The 25,896-nt window shown below is 35.2% G+C and overlaps 1 protein-coding gene across 1 annotated transcript in view; it reads right to left on the reverse strand.

Annotated features, from left to right (window-relative positions):
* Positions 1 to 25,305, reverse strand: part of ATP6V0D2 (ATPase H+ transporting V0 subunit d2) — a 40,252-nt gene extending 14,947 nt beyond the window's left edge. Inside the window, exons 1-2 of the mRNA XM_074270222.1 lie at positions 25,026 to 25,305; positions 3,162 to 3,333 (exon numbers count right to left, since the gene is read on the reverse strand). Coding sequence (XP_074126323.1) covers positions 3,162 to 3,333; positions 25,026 to 25,155 — 302 coding nt within the window. The 5' untranslated portion in view covers positions 25,156 to 25,305. The remainder of the gene's footprint in view (positions 1 to 3,161; positions 3,334 to 25,025) is intronic.
* Positions 25,306 to 25,896: the final 591 nt, after the last annotated feature.

Raw genomic sequence — 25,896 nt, forward strand, 5'->3', positions numbered from 1 at the left:
AACTTGCTAATCCTTATAAATATATAATACAGTTACCAGAGGCCTTATTTGATATCTCCTATGTACCTCTCTTACATCATCTTACATCATCATCTTGTAGTCCCTCCTTGTCTCTCTCTCTCTTTCTCATATGTGTATATTTCTATATAACTAGCAGGGTTAGATGAAACTAAAAACTGAGGGTTTCTTGAAGGCTAAGGAGACATGGGTATGTTTGTAGGCAGCAGGGAAACAATCAGACAAGAATAGATTGAATATAAATTAGTCAGTCGTGATGGTAAAGGTGGTAATTTGCTGGAGAAAACAAAATGAGATGCAGTCATTTGTACATGTGGAAAAGTTTGCCTTAGCAAGGGGAAGAGCCACATTGTTTTGTGAGAAAGTAGCAGAAGACATCTGAGTGATTTGAGCTGAGAAGGGAGAAGAGAGAACTCGTGATTAATAGTTGCATTCTTTTCAGTTAAAAATGAGGCAAGGGCAGATAAGATTAGAAGGGAAGCAATAAATTGGGAAAACATTTTTATATGCAAAAGTTCTGATAAAGGCCTCATTTCTAAAATATAAAGAGAATTGACTCAAATTTATAAGAATTCAAGCCCTTCTCCAATTGATAAATGGTCAAAGGTAACAGACAATTTTCAGATGAAGAAATTGAAACTATTTCTAATCATATGAAAAGGTACTCTAAATCACTATTGATCAGAGAAATGCAAATTTAGACAACTCTGGGATATCACTACACACCTCTTAGATTGACTAAGATGACAGGAAAAAATACTGATGAATATTGGAGGAGATGTGGGAAAACTGGGACACTGATGCATTGTTGGTGGAGTTGTGACTGGATTCAACCATTCCAGAGAACAATTTGGAACTATGCTCAAAAAGTTGTCAAACTGTGCATACCCTTGACCCAGCAATGTTTCTACTGGACTTTTATCCCAAAGAGATTTTAAAGGAGGGAAAGGGACCTACATGTTCAAAAATGTTTGTGGCAGCCCTTTTACTAGAAACTGGAAACTAAATAGATGCCCATTAGTTGGAGAATGGCTGAATAAATTGTGATATCTGAATGTTATGGAATATTATTGTTCTATAATAAATGACCAGCAGGATGAATACAGAGAGTCCTGGAGAGACTTACATGAACTGATGTGAGTGAAATGGGCAGAACCAGGAGATCATTATACATGGCAACAACAAGATTATACGACGATCAAATCTGATGGACGTGGCTCTCTTCAACAATGAGATGATTCAAACCAGTTCCAGTTGTTCAGTGATGAAGAGAGCCATCTACACCCAGAGAGAACTATCAGAGTGTGGTTCACAACATAGCATTTTTGTTGTTTGCTTGCATTTTATTTTGCTTCACTTTTTCTCTTGTGTGTCACAATAATTGTATAAATATGTATGCATATATTGGATTTAACATATATTTCTACCATGTTTAACATATATTGGACTACTTGCTATCCACAGGAGAATGTGGGGAAAGGGGGGCAAAATTGGAACACAGGATTTTGTATGGGCTAATGTTAAAGAATTGTCCACATATATGTTTTGAAAAATAAAAAGCTTCAATTAAAAAAAAAAAAAGCATCAACTGACTTTTTAAAAAAGAATTGATCATCACATAATCTTATTCTTGCTATGTGCAATGTTCTTTTGGTTCTGCTCACTTCAATTGACAGAGAGTTATGTTGGTGTCTCTAGGCGCCGATTGTTTTTTATAGAACAGTAATATTTCATAACACTTGTATATCATATAAGTCCATCCTTTTAATATACTTATAATGATATCATGTAGTTTCAAAGCAGAGAGGAACAGAATTTCAAACTAATCATTTTGAAATAATGCAAAATACAATGGAAACATTCTTCAATGTGTTAGCAATCCTTTACATATGAAAAGCGATGTAAATGTATTATTGAGGACCTGTATGACAAGAAAAGAGTGCTTAACATGTTTAACCCATATCAGTTTGCTTGCTATCTTGGGGAGAGGGGGAAGGGAGAAAAAACTGAAATACAAGGTTTTGCAAAAGTGAATGTTCAAAACTATCTTTGTGTGTATTTGGAAAAACAAAATACTATTTAAAAAATAAAAATAAAGATGAAATATTAAAAATAAAGAAATTTTTAAAAATGAGACAAGGTTCTCAGAAGCTATGGAAACCATAGTGATGGTAACCGAATAAAAAGGAGGAGGCAGAGAGTACTGAGAATAAGTTTGTATAATTTCTATAAATATTTGGAGTACCAACAAGGTAATGGCAGATCTCTGTCCAAAAACCATCCAAATAAAGGGTTATTTCTCACAGAACCAACCTGAATTCTTGAGTTATCCTTAAAGGACACTGCCAACAATGTCAGAAAACAATATCAGTCAAAATATTTGGGAAATAACCTCAGCCATAAGCATCAGCTATGAAAGAAACTTTATATGATCATCTTGGCAGGTATTTTCAGATTTCTTTGGCAATGTGATGACACAAGAACATCACCATTATTAGAATACACATTGTTCATGAAATACTACAAATTCTTCATGTATCATGATACTCCTCAAAAAATTATAGTTATCATTCATTTTGTTTAGATATAACACATTGTAATTTTTACTGGAATTCTAAGTAATAGTAAATAATCCATGTGACTCTTTCTGAGGCATCTAAATAGGGCAATTGCTGGAGCATTCAACTTAGAATCAGAAAACCAAATTTGAATCATACCTCAGACACTGGACTTAATCTAACAGTCTCAGTTTTTTCATCTATAAAATGGAGATAATAAACAAATAGTACTTATTATTATTTCTATCACCATCTAATATGTGTTAGATATCACCTAGGTGCCATGAAACTCATGAAACTGATTTCAGGAAGCTTAAAATAAGTAACTGTGATGGTATCAACACTTTTATTTTACATATAAGGAAACTTAGGAAGTTGTCTGACCAAGACTCCAAATCCAAGGCTTTTTTTTTTTTTTTTTTTTTTTTGCTAAGTCAGATTGTTCCTAATATTTATATATTAAAATGTATAAACAGTGGAAAAGGTAATAGAATTTACTCTATTTTCTCACTTTTTAAAAAGCCAGGAGGGATCAGTTAAGAAAACAGCAGCCTAAGATCTATATAGAGCTAACTTTTTACTTACGTCATATATGTGAAAAATGTACTTAGTGGCTCCAGGGAGTTGTTTCTTAAATGCTCAAAATCTCTACATAATTTTGCCCTCATTTTGTTGTCAATGGTAGAAACTGTGAGTGGGACAGTTTCTTCATTCAAAAAGTTGCCATAATCTGTAGTCTGAAGATGAATTTTCAGGTCTGAAACAAAACCCAATAAAATTTGTATTAGTCCCTATAGTGAGCAGCTAAGATTGCTCATTTACATCTTCATTTTACTTAAGTTGTATTGTGTTTATCCAATTGATTATTATTATAAGCATAATATTTATTATGAACAATCAAAAAGCATTTATTAAGTGATTACTCTATGCCAGGTACTGTTATGGGCCAGAAATGCAAAGAAAGGTTAAAACAGTTGCTGCTTTCAAGCTCACATTCAAATGTGGGAAACAAACATGAAAATAACTATGTATATACATAATATACAAAGAATAAATAAAATATAATCCCAGAAAAGAAATTACTAATACTAACATAAGCCCATAACCTAGTGCTATACTTCCATCAATGATCTCCAATATCCCTTGTCTACATGATGGGGATTATATTTTTATATCATACTTTTGACATGTGGATCAAAAATCAAGAATGTGATTATTTATTTAAATTAAGAAAAGAGTGTGATATTTTAATCAAACAAATCGAAAACACCCTTACAGGTGAAGTCAACTAGTTTGATTACAGAAAAATGAAACAATTTTGCAAACAAGAAAGTACCATGCTTAATACAACAAAAAGCAGTATCTTTAAAATGAATAAAGAAGAAGCAGTTTGAGAAAACTTAATTTTAGGAAACATATCAGATAAAAAGTTTGATATCTAGAGTCAGACATAGCCATCCGGCTAATAATACTGCCCAATGGAAAGGACTCTTTCTATTTTGGTGATCTTATTAGTTCATAACAAAGGTATCATATCTTTTAATGACTTCCACTCCCATATGTGCAACTCCAATCTGTCTCCTGAACTCTCTAATAGAGTATTACCAACTCTTTAAGGTTTTTCTCACTGTTGTTCTACTGTTATCTCAAAGTCAACATGTCCAAAACAGAACTTATTACCTTTTCCCAAAAAACTGTTTCTTTTTAGTCTCCTTATTTTTTATTGATGGCATCACCATTCTTCCATCACTCATATTTGCAACTTTTTGTATCATCTTTTATATCTAATCAGCTGCCAAGTTTTATAAATTCTATCTTATGTATATATGTATATATATTCTATCTTATGTATATCTTATATCCATTCTTTTCATTTCACTCAAATGATCATCATTCTATGTAAACTCTCAGAATTTGATTATTTATACAAATTTTGAGAATGTATTAATACCCAGATTCAAACATGAAATTTTTCTCAGTTCTAGCTGAATATTTGGTTTTATTTAAATATAGGTAATTGTCTGGATGGATTTCCTGAAGAGGTACAATTTAAGGAGAAGAAATGACTGAGACAAGAGAAAAAAATTTTAACTAGTAGAAGATGAGAAACAGAAAAAGTTCTGGAAGCTAAAAAGGAAGCTAAAATTTGAGTAGTTCTCAGTTCTAACCTCAATATTTCTCTTAATAAAAAAAGAAAAAAGAAGAAAGAAACAGCTCATGTGTATTAGTGCTTTATAATTTATAAAACATTTTGAAATTTATTTTTTAATCTTTGTATCTCCACTGTCTTTCACATAAGAGGGGCTTAATAAATACTAGTTCAATTGAATTGAGATAGGCAGGATAGGAATACATCCTCATTTTGCAGATAAGAATTTTAAAATGCAGAATTTAAATGACTTACTCAATTGTTTTGCTATTATATATTTCATGGTTTGGGGACTATAATAGTCTACCAAAATTTTCATGTTGAAGTTTCTAATACAAACTATGCTTTCAAGGAAGTTATTTGACTTCTCTGAGGTTATTTTCTTATTTGTAAAAGGAACAGTATGATTGAAATTTACATCTCTAAGGCCCCTTCTAGCTCTAAAAATGTTTTCTATTTTATGGGATTTTTTTTTTTTAAAAGAAAATTACCAAGCTTTTTGTTCTTACTTCAAGTTTTCAAATATCTTCTTATTCTTGTAGATACTCCACAAATACATGTAGCAACGGTTTGAGTTCTGTGCTCTCTAGTTTCACTGTTTAATTTTAATTGCTTGTTCCACATGATAGTCTTTCAGAAATTTGAAGTTATTCTATTTCACCTTCAACTATCCAAAACCTTAACCCATACTCCTTACTCTTTCTACAAATATTCCAGTTATTTTTTTTTCAAAGTGTCCATGAACATATGATGCGCAGAACTTAAAAAACAAAACAAAACAAAAACCCTTAAAACAATAGCCAGTAGAAACTACAATGAGATCATTACCAATCTTGTGGTGCATAATCTACTTATCATAATTTATTGATAACCAAATTAATTTCTTACACCAACTATATCACAATGTTGATTCACATGGAGCTTATAGTCAAGTAGCCACTCTAGGGTATATTTTTGTCCTAAACAGGACTTTCCTTTTATTTAAGATGATAGCATTGGACTCAAACTCTGATGCTTCTTCCAACTCTGAATTTGTGATATCATGAGTGATGCTGAGTGAAACAAAGAGAACCAGGAATACATTGTACACAGCAAGAGCAAGATTGTGTGATGTTCAACTATGAAAGATTTAGTTCTTCTCAGGGGTTCAGAAATCCAAGGCAATCCCAATAAACTCTGAATAGAAAATTCCATCTGCATCCAGAAAAAGAACTATGGAGATTGAAAGTAAATCAACACATGCTACGTTCACTTTTATTTTTTTGTTTTTTTTTTTTTCTCTCCTGTATTTTTCCCCTTTTGTTCTGATTTTTCTCTCCCAACATATGTATTTTTTTAAAAAGTAAATATGCATATATAACCATGTCATTCTAAAATTGATAAATGATCAAAGGACATGAACAATTTTTAAAAGAAATTAAAGCCATTTCTAGTCATATGAAAAAATGCTCTAAATCACTGTTGGTTAGATGTAGAGGGTCACAGACAGTGTCAGGGGGAACTATGGGTGAGGTATAAGACCCTTCAGCCCAGAGGGAACCTGCTGACAATGTCTGGTTCAACTCCTCATCTCCCTTCAGGGCTCTCAGTTTTCCTGAGAAGTCAGGGGGCAGTGACAACCTGTGTTGTGATTGAAGCAGAGTGATACCAGGTGGAAGAGTGATACCAGTTGGCAAACTACATACAATAGCAAGTTGTTTATGTGATTCCACAAGGGCAGTATATATTTAGCGCATGTACAATGTTATTTTGGTTACATAAAGGTATGTAAGGGGAAAGAATTGGCAATAAACAGACTCCATTTTTTTTTACCATCCTCAGGAGTCCCGCCTCATCACTTCTCCACTAAGTAGGCATATTTTAATCATCCTGGCATGGGGGCTCTAGAAAACAAGACACAATTAGAGAAATGCAAATTAAGATGACTCTGAGGTACTCCTTCATACTTCTTAGATTGGCTAAGATGGTAAGAAAAGATAATAACAAATGTTGAAGGGGATGTGGGAAAACTGGAACACTAATCCATTGTTGGTGGAGTTGTGAATTGATCGAATCATTCTGGAGAACAATTTGGAACTATACCCAAAGAGTTATAAAATTGTATCTTTTGATCCAGCAGTGTCACTACTGGGTATGTATCCCAAAGAAATCATAAAAGAATGGGGTTCCATATGTGCAAAAATGTTTGAGAAGCCCTTTTTGCAGTGGCAAGAAACTGGAAATTAAGTAGATGCTCATTAATTGGAGGATGCCTGAATAAATTTTAATGTAATAGAATATTATTATTTTATAAGAAATAATGACCAGACTTATTTCAGAAAAGCCTGGGAAGACTTAGATGAATTGCATACTGAGTGAACAAAACTAAGATAACATTGTATATAGTACAATACTGTATACAGTATACAGTAACAGCAAGATTAGATTTAGATCTTTTCAGCAATGTGATGATCAAAGACAATTCCAATAGACTTGAGATGGAAAATTCCATCTGCATCCAGAGAGAGAATTATGGTGATTGAGTATGGATATATAAAATTGTCTGTTCATATCCTTTGAGCATTTATCAAATAGAGAATGACTTGTATTCTTAGAAATTTGACTTCATTCTCTATATAATTTAGAAATGATATGAATACTCAATTTTCAGACAAAGAAATTAAAGCCAATGCTCCAAGTTGCTGTTGATTAGAGAAATGCAAAGTAAGACAATTCTGAGGTACCATCCCTTAGACTGGCTAAGATGACAGGAAAAAATAATGACAAATGCTAAAGAGGGTATGGGAAAACTGAGACACTAATGCATTGTTGGTAGAGTTGTTAACTGATCTAACCATTCTATATCCCAAAGAATTCATAAAAGCAGGAAAAGGATCCACATGTGCAAAAATGTTTGTAGCAGCCCTTTTTGTAGTGCCAAGGAACTAGAAACGAAGTGGATGCTTATCAGTTGCAGAATGGCTGATTAAGTTATGGTACATGAATGTAATGAAATATTATTGCTCTATAAGCATTGAGTAGCAGGTTGGTTTCAGAAAGGCCTGAAGAGACTTACATGAATTGATGCTAAGAGAAGTGAGTAGAACTAAGAGAACTTTATACACAGCAACAAGATTATATGATGATCAATTCTGATAGATGTAGCTCTTTTCAACAGAGAGGTGATTCAGGCTAGTTCCAATGATCTTTTGATGGAGAGAGCCATATACATCCAGAGAGAGGACTATAGGGACTGAATGTGTATCATAACATAGTCTTTTCACCATTGTTGTTGTTTGCTCACTTGGTTTTTATTTCTGTCTCATTTTTTTTTTTCCTTTTTGATCTGATATTTTTTTGTGCAACATGATAAATGCAGAAATAGTACTTGCTGTCTAGGAGTGGAGAGATAGGGAAAGAAATAAAAAAATATGGAACACATGGATTTTGCAAGAGTGAAATGTTGAAAACTATCTTTGCATGTATTATGAAAAATAAAAAGATGATATTTTTTTTAACGAGGCCTTGATCAGAAACATTTCCTGTAAAAAATTTTCCCCCAGCTTTCTGCTTCTCTTCTAAACTTGTCTGCATTGGTTGTCTATGTAAAACCTTTTTAATTTAATGAAATCACAATTGTCTACTTTGCATTTCACAGTGTTCTCTAGTTTTTCTTTGGCCATAAATTCCTCTCTTCTCCACAGATCTGACAGGTAAACTATTCCTTGCTCTATTAATTTGCTTATAGTATCAAATAATTGAATTTATACAGACTGCTGCTCAGCTTAGTCTCAGAGTCCTTTGGAATTTTCTGCAGTTTTAGAGACCAAACTGCTAGCTCCCTCCTGGTTGTGGTCTTCTGTCCTGCTTTATTCCAAAATTATTTATTTTTTTTTATTTTTATTTTTTTTTGTGAAAGCAGGGCTCAAAGTTAGAAAACTGAGTTCCCACTTTGATCTTGGGATCAGTGCCACATAGCTATGTTTCTGGGGCTTGTAACTTGTTCTTTATAGATAGGACTCCTGCTTCCTCATGACCTCTCCATTCTTCTCCATCCTGGAACTATGTAATAGCAGCTTTTCCTGCACCCAGTGCTAGTATAGGAATACTAAGGGATCTCCTTGCCTGGTGGTCAGAACACCCATTGTCCTTAGGGACTGGGCTGCTCTCTGCAGCTGGTACCTAACACCAAAATCTGCTTCTGTTTTTGCCTGCAGCCATAGGTCTTTCTGCATAGCACATCTTGTCAACTTCCACCCCAATCTTGACCTACCTCTCTGTCTTCCTAAACTGCCCTACACTTGAAAGAAAAACTCAATGTGACTTTTTATTGACTTTTCTTCTTGAAAGTAGATCTGACACTCCTTGCCCTCATTGCAGAAGAGGATATAAATGAGCTGAGGCAAAATAGCTAGCTCTGCCATCTTGACTCTACCCCTGCCCCCAACAAATCCAATATGACTAAAATCAAACTTATTTTCTCTTCAAATTGTCTTCTTTCCCTCCTTCCTCATCATCACTGTCATTATTATACCATTCACCCAGGCACAGATTCTTAGAATTATTCACTCCTTGAAAAAGGCTAAAACTCTGAATAGATGCACTGGAGGGCAATACTCTATTAGCTTATGCTTAGAAAATGGCCCTTCCCATTATTCTGAGCTGGCTGTCTTTTGGTGTATACAGAGAATTGTAGGAGGGATTAGGGGGTGGACAAAGAGAAGGGAGGTTGTGGAGAGCCTGTGTCCATCCCCTTCACTTCTCCCCCTAAAGAACAAGAATAAAGACCGAGGACTTTTGCTTATCCTGACTCTGGCTGATTGTAAGGCATCCAGGGTGCTAACTTGATCATATCACAACTCCTTACTTTAATATGTTTATCAAATCTACCAAATACCTATGAACTCATAAGCACCAAAAGTTTATTCTTGAAACTTTTATCTTCCTTCTTGAAATACTCTCCTCCCTGAGTTCTTTTGGTACCACACTCTTTCAATTAATCACTTGCATCTTTAATTATTTCTTCTTCCTTCTTTTGCTAACTAATCTACAATTCAGAAAATATTAAGTGCTTTTAATGTCCAATGCACTGTACTAGGCACTGGATATGTAGATTAAAAATAATACTCTCCCTGCCCTCTAGGAGCTACATTATATTAAGTGGGTATGAAATGTTTAAAAAAAAAAAAAAAAAAAGGCATAATACAAATAAGGGTGTAATGGTGGCAGACAACTTGATTTAGCATTGTCATCTGACTTAATGGCATAACCTAAGAACCTGGTACCTGTCTATCTGTATTAGCCACCAAACTTTTAAAATTATGAAGCTTTCTCATTTGCTCTGCATCTGAACTTTTAAAAATATAGTCTCCCCACAATTATAGTGCATCTATTTACATCCCCAGTGATTCACACAGAAATGCCTTTTATGCATTCAATGCAATAAGCATTTATTAAGTGCCTACTATCTGCCAGGCACTTGTATTTAGCCCAGAGTATGTTATGATACATGAATGTAATGAAATATCATTGCTATGTAAGCAATGATTAGCAGGTTGATTTCAAGTGAAAAACAAGAATAGTTCCTGACCTCAAGGAAGCAACATTCTACTGAATGAAAACAGCGCACAAAAGCCTATACAAAATTTATACAATAAATACATTGTAATTAGAGGTAAATAGGATAATAGGAAGCAGGTGAATGAGATATCAAGAAAAAAGTTTCTTGTAGGTGACTGACACTGAATATGTTTTGAAGGCAAGTTGGGAAGGTAGGTACACACTTAAAGGTTTTTGGTGGGTAAGGGAGGAGTGAAATAATAAGTTCTGTGCTTTAAGACAAATAGCTAATGGAGAGCAATCTGGAATTATGCCCAAAAAGTTATCAAACTGTGCATACCCTTTGACCCAGCAGCGCTACTACTGGGATTATATCCCAAAGAAATACTAAAGAGCGGAAAGAGACATATATGTGCCAAAATGTTTGTGGCAGCTCTTTTTGTTGTAGCTAGAAACTGGAAGATGAATGGATGTCCATCAGTTGGAGAATGGTTGGGTAAATTGTGGTATATGAAAGTTATGGAATATTATTGCTCGGTAAGAAATGACCAGCAGGAGGAATATAGAGAGGCCTGGAGAGACTTAAATCAACTGATGCTGAGTGAAATGAGCAGAACCAGAAGATCACTGTATACTTCAACAACAATACTGTATGAGGATGTATTCTGATGGAAGTGGAGATCTTCAACATAAAGAAGATCCAACTCACTTCCAGTTGATCAATGATGGACAGAGGTAGATACACCCAGAGAAGAAACACTGGGAGGGGAATGTAAATTGTTAGCACTAATATCTGTCTGCCCAGGTTGCATGTACCTTCGGATTCTAATGTTTATTGTGCAACAAGAAAATGATATTCACACACATGTATTGTACTTAGACTATATTGTAACACATGTAAAATGTATGGTATTGCCTGTCGTCGGGGGGAGGGAATAGAGGGAGAGGGGGTAATTTGGAAAAATGAATACAAGGGATAATATTATAAAATATATATATATATATATATATATATATATATATATATATATATATATATATATATATAAAATAAAAAAAATAAAAAAAAAATAGCTAAGTGATAAAGTTGATAAAATACTGGGCCTGGAGTCAGGAAGATTCTTCTCCCTGAGTTCAAATCTGGCCTCAAACTATGCCCCAAAAGTTATCAAACGGTGCATACCCTTTGACCCAGCATTGCTGCTATTGGGCTTATATCCCAAAGAAATACTAAAGAGGGGAAAGGGACCTGTATGTGCCAAAATGTTTGTGGCAGCTCTTTTTGTAGTGGCTAGAAACTGGAAGATGAATGGATGTCCATTAATTGGAGAATGGTTGGGTAAATTATGGTATATGAAGGTTATGGAATATTATTGCTCTGTAAGAAATGACCAGCAGAAGGAATCCAGAGAGGCTTGGAGAGACTTAAATCAACTGTTGCTGAGTGAAATGAATAGAACCAGAAGATCACTGTACACTTCAATGTTATATGAAGATATATTCTGATAGAAGTGGAAATCTTCAACATAAAGAAGATCCAACTCACTTCCAGTTGATCAATGATGGACAGAAACAACTACACCCAGAGAAGAAACACTGGGAAGTGAATGTAAATTGTTAGCACTACTGTCTTTCTACCCAGGTTACTTATACCTTTGGAATCTAATACTTAACATGCAACAAGAAAATTGGATTTACACACATATATTGTATCTAGGTTATACTGTAAGATTGCCTGTCATCTAAGGGAGGGAGTAGAGGGAGGGAGGGAGGGGAAATTTTGGAAAAATGAATATAAGGGATAATGTTATAAAAAAATTACTCATGCATATATACTGTCAAAAAAATTATAATTATAAAGTTAAAAAAATAAATTAAAAAAAATCTGGCCTCAGACACTTACAAGCTTTGAAACCTTGAGCAAGCCACTTAATCTTGTTTGTCTCAACTTCTTCATCTGTAAAATGAGCTGGAGAAGGAAATGGCAAACCACTTTCGTTTTTTTGCCAAGAAAACCTCAAATGAAGTCACAAAGAGTTGGACATGACTGAAAATGACTGAACAACAACAATGTATTAGGAAAATTATTTTGGCAGTTGTGTGAAGAAATTGGGCAGCAAACAGGAGGAAAGGAGACTATTCAAGAAATTATTACAATAGTCCAGAGCAGAGATGTCAAATGGTTGGTCCTTGGGCCAATGGGATCAAAAGCAGATTAAAATATAATTGGGAAATATTTAGCAAAATAAATAAAACAATAGAACATAGATACTTGTTAATATATGGTCTGAGTCCTTACATCAACTGATGCTGAGTGAAATGAGCAGAACTAGGAGATCATTATACATTTCAACAATGATACTGCATGAGGATGCATTCTGATGGAAGTGGATATCTTCAACATAGAGAAGAGCTAATCCAATTCCAATTGATCAATGATGGACAGAATCAGCTACACCCAGAAAAGGAACACTGGGAAATGAGTGTGAACTGTGAGCATTATTATTTTTTTCTCCCCAGATTATTTTTACCTTCAGAACACAATTCTTTCTTTGCAACAACAACAACAAAATTCGGTTCTGCACATATATATACCTAGGATCTACTATAAGATATTTAATATATATGGGAATGCCTGCCATTTAGGGGAGGAGGTGGAGGGAAGGAGGGGAAAAATTCAGAACAGAAGGGAGTACAAGGGATAATGTTGTAAAAAAAAAAAAAAAAAATGACCTATGCATATGTACTATCAAAAAAAAAGTAATAATTATAAAATTAATAAAAGAAAAAAAGTTTGCCCTTAAGAGGCTTACATTCTAGTTAAGAACTTAGATCTGGAGGGAGAAACAAAAAGAAAGAATTCTCATAGGGATATTATAAGTTATTGAAGGGAAAAGTGATTTTCCCAAGCTGTGGTAGCTCTTTAATAGAAGAGCTAGGATTAGAACTCAGATCTTCTGATTACACACAAGTGCATAGTTCTTTCCACTGTGTGACTTCATATCCTTAACTCCTACTTAGTAAGAATTTATGGTTCCCCCCCACCCCCGCCGCCCCCAGCAAGTTGGAAGTGTTTTGATGGTCCCTACCTGGAGATTCCTGATCACCAGAGTTTGGACTCTACCCCCTGCCTTTGTTTAGCTACTGGAGCTTAGAGCCAAGGGTATCTATTTCATGGTAAATGGACATTAGCTGCTGAATGCTTTGGTCATCAGCCCTGGGGGCATCATGCCCCCAGCAGTCTCTCCCTCTCAGAAATCCAAATAAAATATTAAATATTAAAATTCTCTAATCTCTATCTTGCCTCAGTTTCTCTGACCTTACAGAGGAAAAGTGACCATGGCCAAAACAAGGATGGGACAGGTGTTTAGTCCTCAGTGTAAACATTTTTCCTACATTGTTCTGGAGTCAAAGCATCAATCAATCAATATTTATTAAATGCCTACTATGTGCCAGGTACTATTCTAAGCTCTGGTGATACAAAAAGGGGCAAAAGAAAAAAGTTTACATAATAAGAAGGGAAACAATATATACAAAATAAGTTATGTACAGGATTCAAAGGAAGTAATTAAAAGAAAGCAAGCTTTGGAAGAAGGGCTAAAGAAGGCTTCCAGTAGAAAGTGTTCGGTTCAGTACATAAAGAAACCAAGGAGGTAATTTGTTGGAGTAGGAAGGTAACATTTTAGGTATGAGGGACAACTAGAGAAAATTCCCCATATTATAAATAGGTTGCTATAACTCAAAGGAACTTCAAGGTTGTCTAGTCCAACTCCCTTGTTTTATAAAGTGACCTGTCTAAAGTCAATGGGTGACACAATGCATATTGTACAGCTTGAAGTCAGGAAGATTCTTCCTGAGTGCAAATCTGGCCTCAGACACTGGCTGTGTGATCCTGGGTAAGTCATTTAACCCTGTTTGCCTCAATTTCCTCATCTGGAAAATGACATAGAGAAGGAAATGGCAAACGATTCTAGTATCTTTGTCAAGAAAACCTCAAATGGGGTCATGAAAATTAGTCACAACTGAACAACTCAACAATCAAGGTCCTATTAGTTACTGATTCCAAATTCAGAATCATTATATCAGACAACTCTTCATAGACAATTTCCCCCTGAACACATCTAGGTATTCCTTTGCTTCAAATAGATTCCATCCAAGGGATCTAGAATGCTACCCCAAGAGCATTTTGTAAATATAATTTAGAATACATCTCAAATCAGTGTGACTTTGGTGAAAGAATTCACACACTCAGTCTCCAAGTTAAGGAGCAAAGATTTATATGCTGTTGGACAGCAGGCTAAAGTTCCAAAGTTAAGCAAAGGGGCAGAAACAAGGGATTCCCAACTTTATGGGAAAGAGAAGCAAAGATTAGGTTGATGTGCTAACATTGTGGTGTAGAGGTACAAATCCTTAGTTCCTCAGAGTGGGGTAGTTCCCATCATTGAGTTCTACAGCTCACTGACCAACAGAATTAGTATTGAATTACTGCTATTGGCCAGCATTGATTGTGGCTCTCAAGGTCAGGTAGTCTCAGAGCTTCTCAGGAAGCCCACAAGGTCAGCTGGTCTTAGGGTTTCTTATCCCTCATCAGGAGAATAATACCCTATGCGGGCAGAGAGAGGGAAGGGCAGAGAAGGGAAATAGGAATGGAAAGAAGAAAGGAAGTTTTCCAACTGACCAGTTCCAGTTTGTGGGCCAACTCTATTCACAAAGCTTGTAGTTCATATTTCCTTCTCACCATGACATATAAGTGAATTGGATCTATATTCTGCCACTGAACTTAGGTGACTCTGGAGGAGAAAGTGAGGTAGGTGACCTTGCACAACCCTCCCTCCCTTAAATTCAATTCACTCATGTGTCATGGCATCCCTTTCCTGATGTCAGGTCCTCTGAGAATGAAGGACGAACAACAACCTCAGCAACCTCTGTGTATATTCTTATTTACTATTTCTTCTGATCCCTCTGCTTTATTTCTGAATACAGCAACTTCTGTGACCTACAAACTGGAACAGTTAGTTGAAAACTCCCTACCTCTCCCCCACCTAGCTTCTGTTCTTCTCTTCTCCTTCCTTCCTTCCCTCCTTTCTTTTCCCCTCCCCTCCCTCTGTCCACATAGGGTATGATAAGCTTACCTACAAATGTTGTTAAAAGATGCCATTTTTTTAAGGGGCAGCTAGGTAGCACAGTGGATAGAGCACCAGCCTTGAATTCAGGAGGACCCAAGTTCAAATCTGGTCTCAGACACTTAACACTTCCTAGCTGGTGACCCTGGGCAAGTCACTTGACCCCAGCCTCAGGAAAAAAAAAGAAAAAGAAAGATGCCTTTTTTTCCTTTTTGGATTTCTGAACCCTCCGAAGACATTTTGGGGTTTGCAGACTGGATTTCTTCTTAAGGATCATATCTTAAACTAAAATCACTTAGATTCTCATTGATTGACCATCAGTAGGTCCCAGGCCAAGCCATATAGACTCAGATTGAATGTAAATAGCAATTGTTTCTGCTAAAGTCAGAAACCTTGAGGATCTTTCCCTCCCAGACTTATTCATTTATTTATGGGTTTGTTTGGGATTTTTAAAGTTTTGTTTTGTTTATGGATTAGGTGAATGGGGAGATTCTTTGCCTCAATTGCTATTTAGTCTAAATCACTGAATGGGTGCTGCCCCAGTCAAACAGAAACCTGCGGAAGAACTTAGTTTAAAAAAGAACAGTCCCATTTCATCCGTTTATCTTTCCATTGCACCCAGAGGGGAAAGTGAAGCAGGTGACCTAGTGCATTCCTCTCACAGTGTCAACTAAACAATTCAGCAAATAGCAGCACCATCATCATTAACAATATAAACAAACATTCTTTAAGCACCAAGTGCTAGGCATAGTGTTAACTTCTAAGGAAAAAATGAAGACAGAAAAATCTTCAGAGTCTGAAGGAACATTCCACTGAATTTCTTAATTCCCTTAGATTAAAATGATACCATTCAAAAACAATCACTTAATAGCAGTTATTGACTGGATGCTCATCAGTTGGAGAATAGCTGAATAAGTTATGGTACATGAATGTTGGAATATTATTATCTAAAAAATGATCAGCAGGATGACTTTAAAGAGGCCTGGAGAGATTTACATGAATTGATGTTAAGTGAAATGAGCAGAACCAGGAAATTATACAAGGCAACAAAATTACACGATGATCAATTCTGATGGACATGGCTCTCTTCAACAATGAGGTCAGTTCCAATGATTTTATGATGAAGAGAGCCATCTGTATCCAGAGAGAGGATTTTTTTAAAAATTAATTTTATAATTATAATATTTTTTGACAGTACATATGCATAGGTAATTTTTTACAACATTATCCCTTGTACTCCCTTCTGTCCCGAATTTTTCCCCTCCTTCCCTCCATCCCCTCCCCTGGATGGCAGGCATTCCCATACATATTAAATATCTTATAGTATATCCTAGATAAAATACATATGTGCAGAACCGAATTTTGTTGTTGTTGTTGTTGTTGTTGTAAAGGAAGAATTGGATTCGGAAGGTAAAAATAACCTGTGGAGAAAAACAAAAAAATGCTCACAGTTTACACTCATTTCCCAGTGTTTCTTCTCTGGGTGTAGCTGATTCTGTCCATCATTGATTAATTGGAATTGGATTAACTCTTCTCTATGTTGAAGATATCCACTTCCATCAGAATACATCTTCATACAACATTGAAGTGTACAGCAATCTCCTAGTTCTACTCATTTCACTCAGCATCAGTTGATGTAAGTCTCTCCAAGCCTCTCTGTATTCATCCTGCTGGTCATTTCTTACAGAGCAATAATATTCCATAACATTCATATACCCTAATTTACCCAACCATTCTCCAATTGATGGACATCCATTCATTTTCCAGCTTCTAGCCACTATGAAAAGGGCTGCCACAAACATTTTGACACATACAGGTCCCTTTCCCTTCTTTAGTATTTCCTTGGGATATAAGCCCAGTAGTAGCACTGCTGGATCAGAGGGTATGCACAGTTTGTTAACTTTTGGGACATAATTCCAAATTGCTCTCCAGAATGGCCGGGTTTTTTCACAACTCCGCCAACAATGTATCAGTGTCCCAGTTTTCCCACATCCCCTCCAACATTCATCATTATTTGTTCCTGTCATCTTAGCCAATCTGACAGGTGTGTAGTGGTACCTCAGAGTTGTCTTAATTTGCATTTCTCTGATCAATAGTGATTTGGAACACTTTCATATGAGTAGAAATAGTTTCAATTTCATCATCTGAAAATTATCTGTTCATATCCTCTGACCATTTATCAATTGGAGAATGACTTGATTTCTTATAAATTAAAGTCAATTCCCTGTATATTTTGGAGATGAGGCCTTTATCAGAACTTTTAACTGTAAAAATGTTTTCCTAATTTGTTACTTCCCTTCTAATCTTGTTTGCATTAGTTTTGTTTGTACAAAAGCTTCTTAATTTGATGTAATCAAAAATTTTCTATTTTGTGATCAATAATGGTCTCTAGTTCTCCTTCCTCCTCCACAAGTTTGAGAGATAAACCATCCCATGTTCCTCTAATTTATTTATGATCTCGTTCTTTATGCCTAAATCATGGACCCATTTTGATCTTATCTTAGTACATGATGTTAAGTGTGGGTTCATGCCTACTTCAGAGAGATGATTGTGGGAAACGGAAGTGTGGACCACGGCATTGAATTTTCATTCTTTTTGTTGTTGTTTGTGTAATGCCAGAGAAACTGGGCAAGACAGAGATTAGAGAGTATTCAATACAGAATTTATTAAATGGAGAGATTTACTGGGATCAATAGATCCATGGTCTCAAAGAATCTAGCACTGAACATGGGATACAGGATTCTTTTATGGGGTAACAAGAATAATGACATAATGGGGGAGATACTGGAGAGGCTCCTGATATTCTAATGAAGTCTAAAATGAATAAAGACCTAAATCCCATCAAACGTTAAGAGGGAATGACTATAGACTAAGGTCATGTATAAGAAATCTGGTAGGAACAGAGTAGATTGTGAAGATCTTTAAATTCCAGTTTACATTTGATATTTATATTTGAGAGGTAATAGTGAGCTACAGGAATTTGTTGAGAAAAATAGAGACATTATGACCAAAGGCTTTTAGAAAATCACTTTGGTGAAAAATAAGGGATTGGTGAATTGTCAAAGGGGCTCAAATAAAAGTTATTTGAATAAAAACCATATGGACCTGCAACAAGTATATAGTTAATCATGTACCATATTTTCAAGGCTCCTGGGGTTTTTTTTAATTTAAATTTATTTGCATGGAACTAAAAGTTATTAGAACAAACCCATTTCACTCCACCCAAATGGAAATGCATGTTTAAAATCCAGAAATCCAGTCCCAAGCAGTTGGCACAACAATGAAATGGGTGGAGGTATTTTATTTATTTGATAGAAGCTAAGTAGGGGAAGGACATTTTGGCTTTCTACCCAGAGAATTCAGAGGCAGAACAAGAAAAGGGGAAAGAGCCAACACAAAAACTAGCTATATATAGATAGGATGTGAGCCCTAAAGGGTGTGATTCTTTCATTACTTAAAAACCTACTGGAAGAAAAAGAAGAGATTGAATTTTAGCTAAGGGAACCTGGGTCCACTCTCACCCTGCACACATCAAAGCCTCTTCCTTCCAGAAAAAATAGGTTGGGTACTATAAAAATTCCCAAGGATTCAATGTGAGATGGACAAATGGAGAGTTGAGTGGAAGGTTTAAATCTGAAGGTAAAAATACAATGACAGCTGAGCAATACAGGTTTTTTTATTTTCCTTTTGCTACCTTGTCTAACTGTTCTGGAGAAAGAGAAATGGATGCATATGCAAAATTTTAAAATGATGTTATTACTGAAGAAATTTTATTTATTATTACAATAGTCAAACATAGTACTTTCTATGTGCCTCAGACTGTAGTAGTGTAGGTCCCAGGAAAGATATAGCAATAACCCCAAGGCTACCTGGCTTTATACCTAAGGTCACCTGGCCTAGGGAGCACTTTAGTCCCACAAACAATGCTGGTTGCCAGATAACAATCTGTTGGTCAGTAATAACAAAGTTTCCAAGACAATCCAAGCCAAAGAATTCAATAATGGAGTGCTTATCAGACCACTCCTCAACTCTAAGGAAGAAGGGAAAAGTTTCTGCCTCCAAAAAGCTCATCCTCATCATCACAATTATAGTTAACAGTTTTATAGTGCTTATTATGTGCCAGGCCAGTGCTAAGTACATTTACAATTTTTTCATTTGATCCTCACAACTCTCTTAGGGATATAGATGCTGTTATTATGGGCATTTAACAGATGAGGAAAATATGCTCAGACTTAAGTTTTAGAAAATGACCTTGATTGAATGTGAATCACAACATTTTCACTTTTGCTGTTATTTTTGTTTGCTAGCTTGTTTTGTTTTTTCTCTCTCTTTTTTTTCCTTTTTGATCTGATTTTTCTTGTGCAGCATAATAAATGGAAATATGTTTAGAATTACACATATTTAACCTATACTGGATCACTTGCTGTCTAGGGGAGGTTGAGAGGGAGAAAAATTTAAAACAAGGTTTTGCAAGGGTGAATGTTTAAAACTACCTTTGCATGTATTTAGAAAAATAAAAAGGTATTATTTAAAAAAGAAAATGACCTTGGCTGTTGAATAGAGGATGGTTGAGGGTTGGGTAATGAGGATGCACCTGAGAAGTGACGACCAGTTAGAAAGCTTTCCCCCATGGTAGAGGGGGAAAAAATCAGCAAAGTCAACTGAAGAGTTGTTGGGTAGAAAGAACCAAAAGAAGCAGTATCACCTAGAGAAGAAAGAGTTGACACTATGTGGATCCAGACTGTCACAGGACAGACATTAAGGAGGATTATGAATAAGAAAGGTCATAATATTTATAATAATAGCAGAAAGGAATTAATACTTTCATTAATTAAATCATTTTAAGGACTTGATATAATTGAAAGTGTAATAGATTTGGACCAAGAAAGCAACTTGCTACTTGTTTGGGGGAAATCACAAATTTTCTGGGCCTCACCTTCCTGAGATATGGTGGTGGGAAGGACTGGGCTAGAGACAGTAAGGTATGATATAAAGAATTGGCTCTGCAGTTCTATATTCAAATGAAAGTGACGTCACTTCCTTAGGGCTGTTTCTTCTATAAAATAAATGGGTTGGATTGAAGAGATTTAGCTCTATAGGACTAGCCTTGGAATTACAGTCGGGTCACTTAATGGATGTATGACCTCAGGCAAGTTACTTAACTTTACTGTAAAATGAGGAATGGGTGGAGCTGGACAAAATATTTTCCAAGGTCTCTTCCTAACTCTAGATATAGGATCTTTTTTTTTTTTTTTTTTTTTTTTTTTGTCGGGGGGGAATAAGGACAAATGACTTCTTTTAGAGTCTATGTAAGTATCTGAGGTCACATATAAACTCAGGTTCTCTTGACTTCAAAGCTGGTGTTGTATCCACAGAGCCACCTAGTTGCCCTTAGATATGGGATCCTATGAGATCAAAGACACCTTTGGATTAAGGATAAGAGAATACAGCAAAATGGATCAGCCTTTATCTAGCCTAAGCCTTTGTTAATCTCAGTAACAAGATTGTCTCCAGTGACAAAAACAGCATGAATCAGTTCCCCTATTTTAGAGGTGGGAAAACTAAGCTTTTAGTGGTGGTTACTGAATGAGTCAGTCAGTAGCAAGTCTTGGAATATCTCAGATCAGACAAAGTTTGTGAATAATAGTTCCTAAAATATATATTTTGGTGGTGTGACCTTATATTATATCTTTATAAATTTATCTTTTGCTATTTACGTCTGTCCTGGAAGTTGTTTCTAAAATAATACTTAAAAGCTTGGAATCACAGGGGAAGATGTTCTTTTAGGATTAAAAGTTCTTTTCTGACATGGCAGTAAATTACCAAAAAGTGTCTGGTTTTTCATAGTGGGCTAAAATGATTTGGGGGATGTATTCTCTCGCACATAATTTGTCTATCATTTTTTTCATGCAACTGTCTCAAATCATAATGCAGTTTTCTGTCATTAAAAGCTTAAAATTTCCTTAAGACATTTGGGACATTCTATATAGAAAAATTCCTAATCCTTAAATTTCTTATATCCCTACCCTTGAAACTGTAAATCCTCTCTTCTTAAATTCAAGTGCAACCAGATATAACAGTAGCATTATTTTATATAAATTATCTCCCAATATGGCCATTGGGAGAGCCATCAAGAAGACAGCCATTATTATGATTCCCAGAGTGAAGATGAGGCTGAAATCTATACAGAACCTTGAGAAGTGTTCATGTCTCCTAAATTGCTAATTGTGAGTACTAAATTACTAAATTACTAATTGGGTAACATTGGTGAATGATCATGGGATTAGAAACCAGGGAGGGAGCCTAGGTTCTACCATGAACTTTGTGACTTGGGCTAATTCTCTGGATTATTGGTTCCCCTGTAAGTAAAATTATTGGGTTTGGCCTAAATAAAATGAGGTTTCTTCTTGTTCCAGATTTTACCAATCTAGAATTTATTTTTTGGTATTTCTTCAAAAAATTCCTCATTTACAAACTGTATTTTAAAATAGTATTTTTAGCCCTAAATACTATGAAAATGTTATTATTTTGTACATGTATAACCTGTATTAGTTTGCTTCCTGTCTTGGGGAGTGGGAAAGGTAAGAGAGAGATTTGGAACTCAAAATCTTATTTTAAAAAAATTAATGCTGAAAACTATCTTTTATTTAAAAATGAATGTTGAATTCTATCTTTATATGTAATTGGAACAAATAAAATATTATTTACTAAAAAAAAAAATAAGGAGAAAAAAATAAAATGTTATCATTGATGGAAAGCAGTTTAGTGAAAGAGAACAGAGTAGGAATTATCTGTTGACAATGGGAAAGAAAAAAATTGGTGAGGAAAAAAATCCTGGGACCTGGTGTTATGTTAGATGTAAAACAATGCTTTAAGTAAAGTAAAAATTTAAGTAAAAATTCTGAATCTGGTCAATCCAATTTTTTTTTTTAAGATCGCTCTTTTTCAGTAAGATCTCTCTGTCATTCTATGTATTTTAAATATTTTAAAAACATTCTGAGCAGAGTTCCCTAGCATTATTAAAGGGGTCTGGGCCTCACAAATAGTTTAAGAAGCCTTCTTTTGGATGATTAACTATGAAAAGACTTAATTACTATGATCAAGACAATTCCAAAGGACCTAAAATTGACAATGTTATCTGCTTCCAGAGAGAGAACTAATGTATTCTGAGGACAGATTAAATCATACTTTTTAACTTTATTTTTCTTTGTAGGTATGCATTCTTTTGTAATATAGCTAATAAGATATACTTTATCAAGGGGTGAAAAGAGGCAAGAAGGAATTTAGAACTCAAAAATTGTTAAAAGTGAATGATAAAAATGTTTTTACATGCAACTGGGAAATATTTAATGAAATAAAAATAAAATGTATTTTTAAAAAGAAAGAAAAGAAGCCCTCCTCTCAGGCATTCTCATCCCAAATGGTAAGTCAGAACCCATTCATTCCTCCCCATCTTGTGATGCTGTTTCCATGATACACTAAGTTTTTCCCAGGAGGTCTCTCCAACCCAAGATGCCATCCAGAGGCTTTTTTTTCCTCTTGAGAAGGTATTAAGGGAGCACTCTGGCTACTTATCATTCTTCATCCATGTCATGAGAGAGCCCACATCTTTTTCTATCATACACAACTGTAAAACATAAGAGGAAGGAAGCAATACCTGACTACCCCCATTATATTGCAACTGGTGGCTCACAAGTGAATAGATCCTAGAACCAGGAATTCAAGTTCAAACCTGACCTCAGACACTAAATTCATGACACTGGGCAAGTAATTTGACCTGTTTGCCTCAGTTTCCTCATCTGTTAAATGGGGATAATAATAGAACCTACTCCCCAAGGGTTGTAAAGTTCAAATGAGATAATAATTATAAAGTATTTAGCTCGGTGATTAATCATCATTGTTATAATCTTTGTTTTATAGTGCCCACTAAGTAGTGGATACCACTAGACTTTGAAGATGAAAACAAGGATGATTAATCCCCTTCCACACCTACCTTTGAAACCGAGAACAACAGGCTTTTATACCTTAAAGGCATAAAAATTAACCAAAAATCAAGAAAGGCAGGGAGGGACTACTCTGGCAAAAACTTATCTCCAGATACTTATCTCTTTACCTATTTGTTTTCTAAGAAATCTACAAAGGCTTCCAGTCAGCTTTTTGAATTTTGGTGCAAACCTTGCTCTCATTAACTTTTTCCAATCTTGGTTCACTTCAAACACTAGTCCACAGATTAAAAAGGAATTCACTTAGCTTCCCCTTCTCAGAAATACTACAATTTGCCACCATTGAACCACATTAGTAGCATAAAGGTAATTAATCTTCAGTTCGGATTATTTGCTACTATTGCAATGAATTTATGGAGAATGGAATTGAGTTTATCAAAATGTTCCTATTTCAAATGAATACCTGCAGATTTTCTGTTGTTACTGCTGATCTGCAGGTTCAGGATTTAACCAGTCTGGGCCATGGCTTGGCAGTCACTACTTTCACTCAAGCAGTTCACAAAGTCACCTTCAAAGAGATTTTTTCCTTTCATTCCTCTCCTTACAGCATAGGTAAATTTCTTGAATTAGCCCGAATTGCAGGGAAGTGGGGATTGGTTGGGAAAGAATGGAAAAGGAAGGGAATACGCATTATATAGAGACTCTAAGTGCCAGGACTTTTTACAAATATGATCTCACTTGACCCTCACAACTTTTAGAAATAGACACTATTATTATCACTTTTTTACAGATATGGAAACTGCCCATGGTCACACAATTATTAAGTGTCTGAGGCTGGATTTGAAACCAGGTCTTTATGATTTTAGTATGCTTTATCCACAGTGATCGATTTTATTTAGTTTAATATCAAAATTATGCTGAAATTAAAAGGTAGTCTCGAATTGTGTAAAAAGTAGTGGTTAAGGTCAAAAGATCTAGGTTTGAGCACATGATTATGAGTAAGTCACTTGGTCCTCTTTGAGACTGAATTACTCATCTGTAAAATGAGGATAAACACATTTATTTTGCCTAAAATTTGGCAAGTCACTTTTCTCAAGAAAACACAGTGATTATGGCTAATTAATCACAATCAACCCTATTTTATAGAAAAGAAACTGATGCTCAAAGAGGTCAGATAATTTGCCCAAGGTCAAAACTTAGTAAAAGGCCAGACCTTCCTCCAGAGCCAGCCAGGAAGCCTCCCCTACTCATCTCTCAGACCTGGGCTATTTACTTCTCAGGCTGATTGTGAGAACTAAATAATGAAATGATATACATAGAATACTTTGTAACCTTAAAATACTAACTAAATGTAAGCTGTAAATATTGATTTGGCCTTTTCCCCTCAGGTCAATTTAGTGTAGCAGTCCTGCACATTAATGTACTTTTTGCAAAAATTTTAGCAGTATCTCAAGAGAACTTCAAAATATGAACTCACCATCAAGGAGAGTGGAGAAGACAAATTCTAATTTTTTTTTTCCTTATACTCTTGAGAGAAGAGACTATTCACAAAGTCAGACCTAAGGCTAGACTTAGTACAAAGTTTTTCAGGCTCTCATGCCATTAGAAGCAGGGTTTGTTTTTTTGGTTTTTTTAAGTTTACAAAGAGCTCTATCATCTGTTTATTTTCCAAAAATTTGAAAATGACAGCACTTACCTTCGAGAGTTTCACACTGCACCAAGTTATTATAGTCTTGCTGGGTCAGGAGGCAGGCTTTGTGTCCTCGGACCAGACCCTCCAGGTAGCCATGGTCCACATTGAAATAAAATTCGGCAAGTTGTAGCATGGAGAAAATAATTGAGTTGATTAAAGCAGAAGCAGACCTTGAATCCTTTTTTTGCCAGCCACAGAAGTGTTCTACTCCTGTAGGAAAGGTAATACAGGAGATTGAGGAACTAAAGATGGTCAGCTGATGGTAAGGGTTTCACTGACTAGTTTCCCCCAGCTCCTATAGCCTACAGCTCAATCCTGCTTACACAACAATAGCTAATCAGTGAGACTTACTAACCTAGCCTCTGATTAGGCTGTAGATTGCTTCTTTGGGAGAATAAGTTCATACTCTTATACCAATCCACATCAAATATAACTAGTTCTGAGTGCCCCCTCCCTTGACTTCTCAATTCATCAAATATTTACTAAGCTCCTACTACGTTCAAAGCACTGAGTTGAGCATTTTCTAGTCTAATTAAAAACAAAAACAAAAAACAATCTTCTAACCCTCCACAGCTAATCCAATCCAACTCAGCTTTTATTAAGTACCTTCTGTAGTTGGGTTATTCTTGTCCCACCTCTATTGTAAGGAATTAGTAAAGAGAGAATCCACTCTACATATGAAGATTTGCATGTGCTTTGCAATTTATTCCTGGAGAATTCCCAGAGAAAACCGAGAGATTAAATAAATTATTTCCCCCAAATCTTTCTGCTAGTTTTTTTGTCCTGGTTTTTCCCCTTCACTTTCTTTAAAAAAAAATTTATATAACTTTATTATATAATTTAAAATTCTTTTAAAAATAATAAAATTTAAAGT

The sequence above is a fragment of the Sminthopsis crassicaudata genome, chromosome 1 (assembly GCF_048593235.1).
Source record: "Sminthopsis crassicaudata isolate SCR6 chromosome 1, ASM4859323v1, whole genome shotgun sequence".
In the NCBI taxonomy this organism is placed as follows: Eukaryota; Metazoa; Chordata; class Mammalia; order Dasyuromorphia; family Dasyuridae; genus Sminthopsis; species Sminthopsis crassicaudata.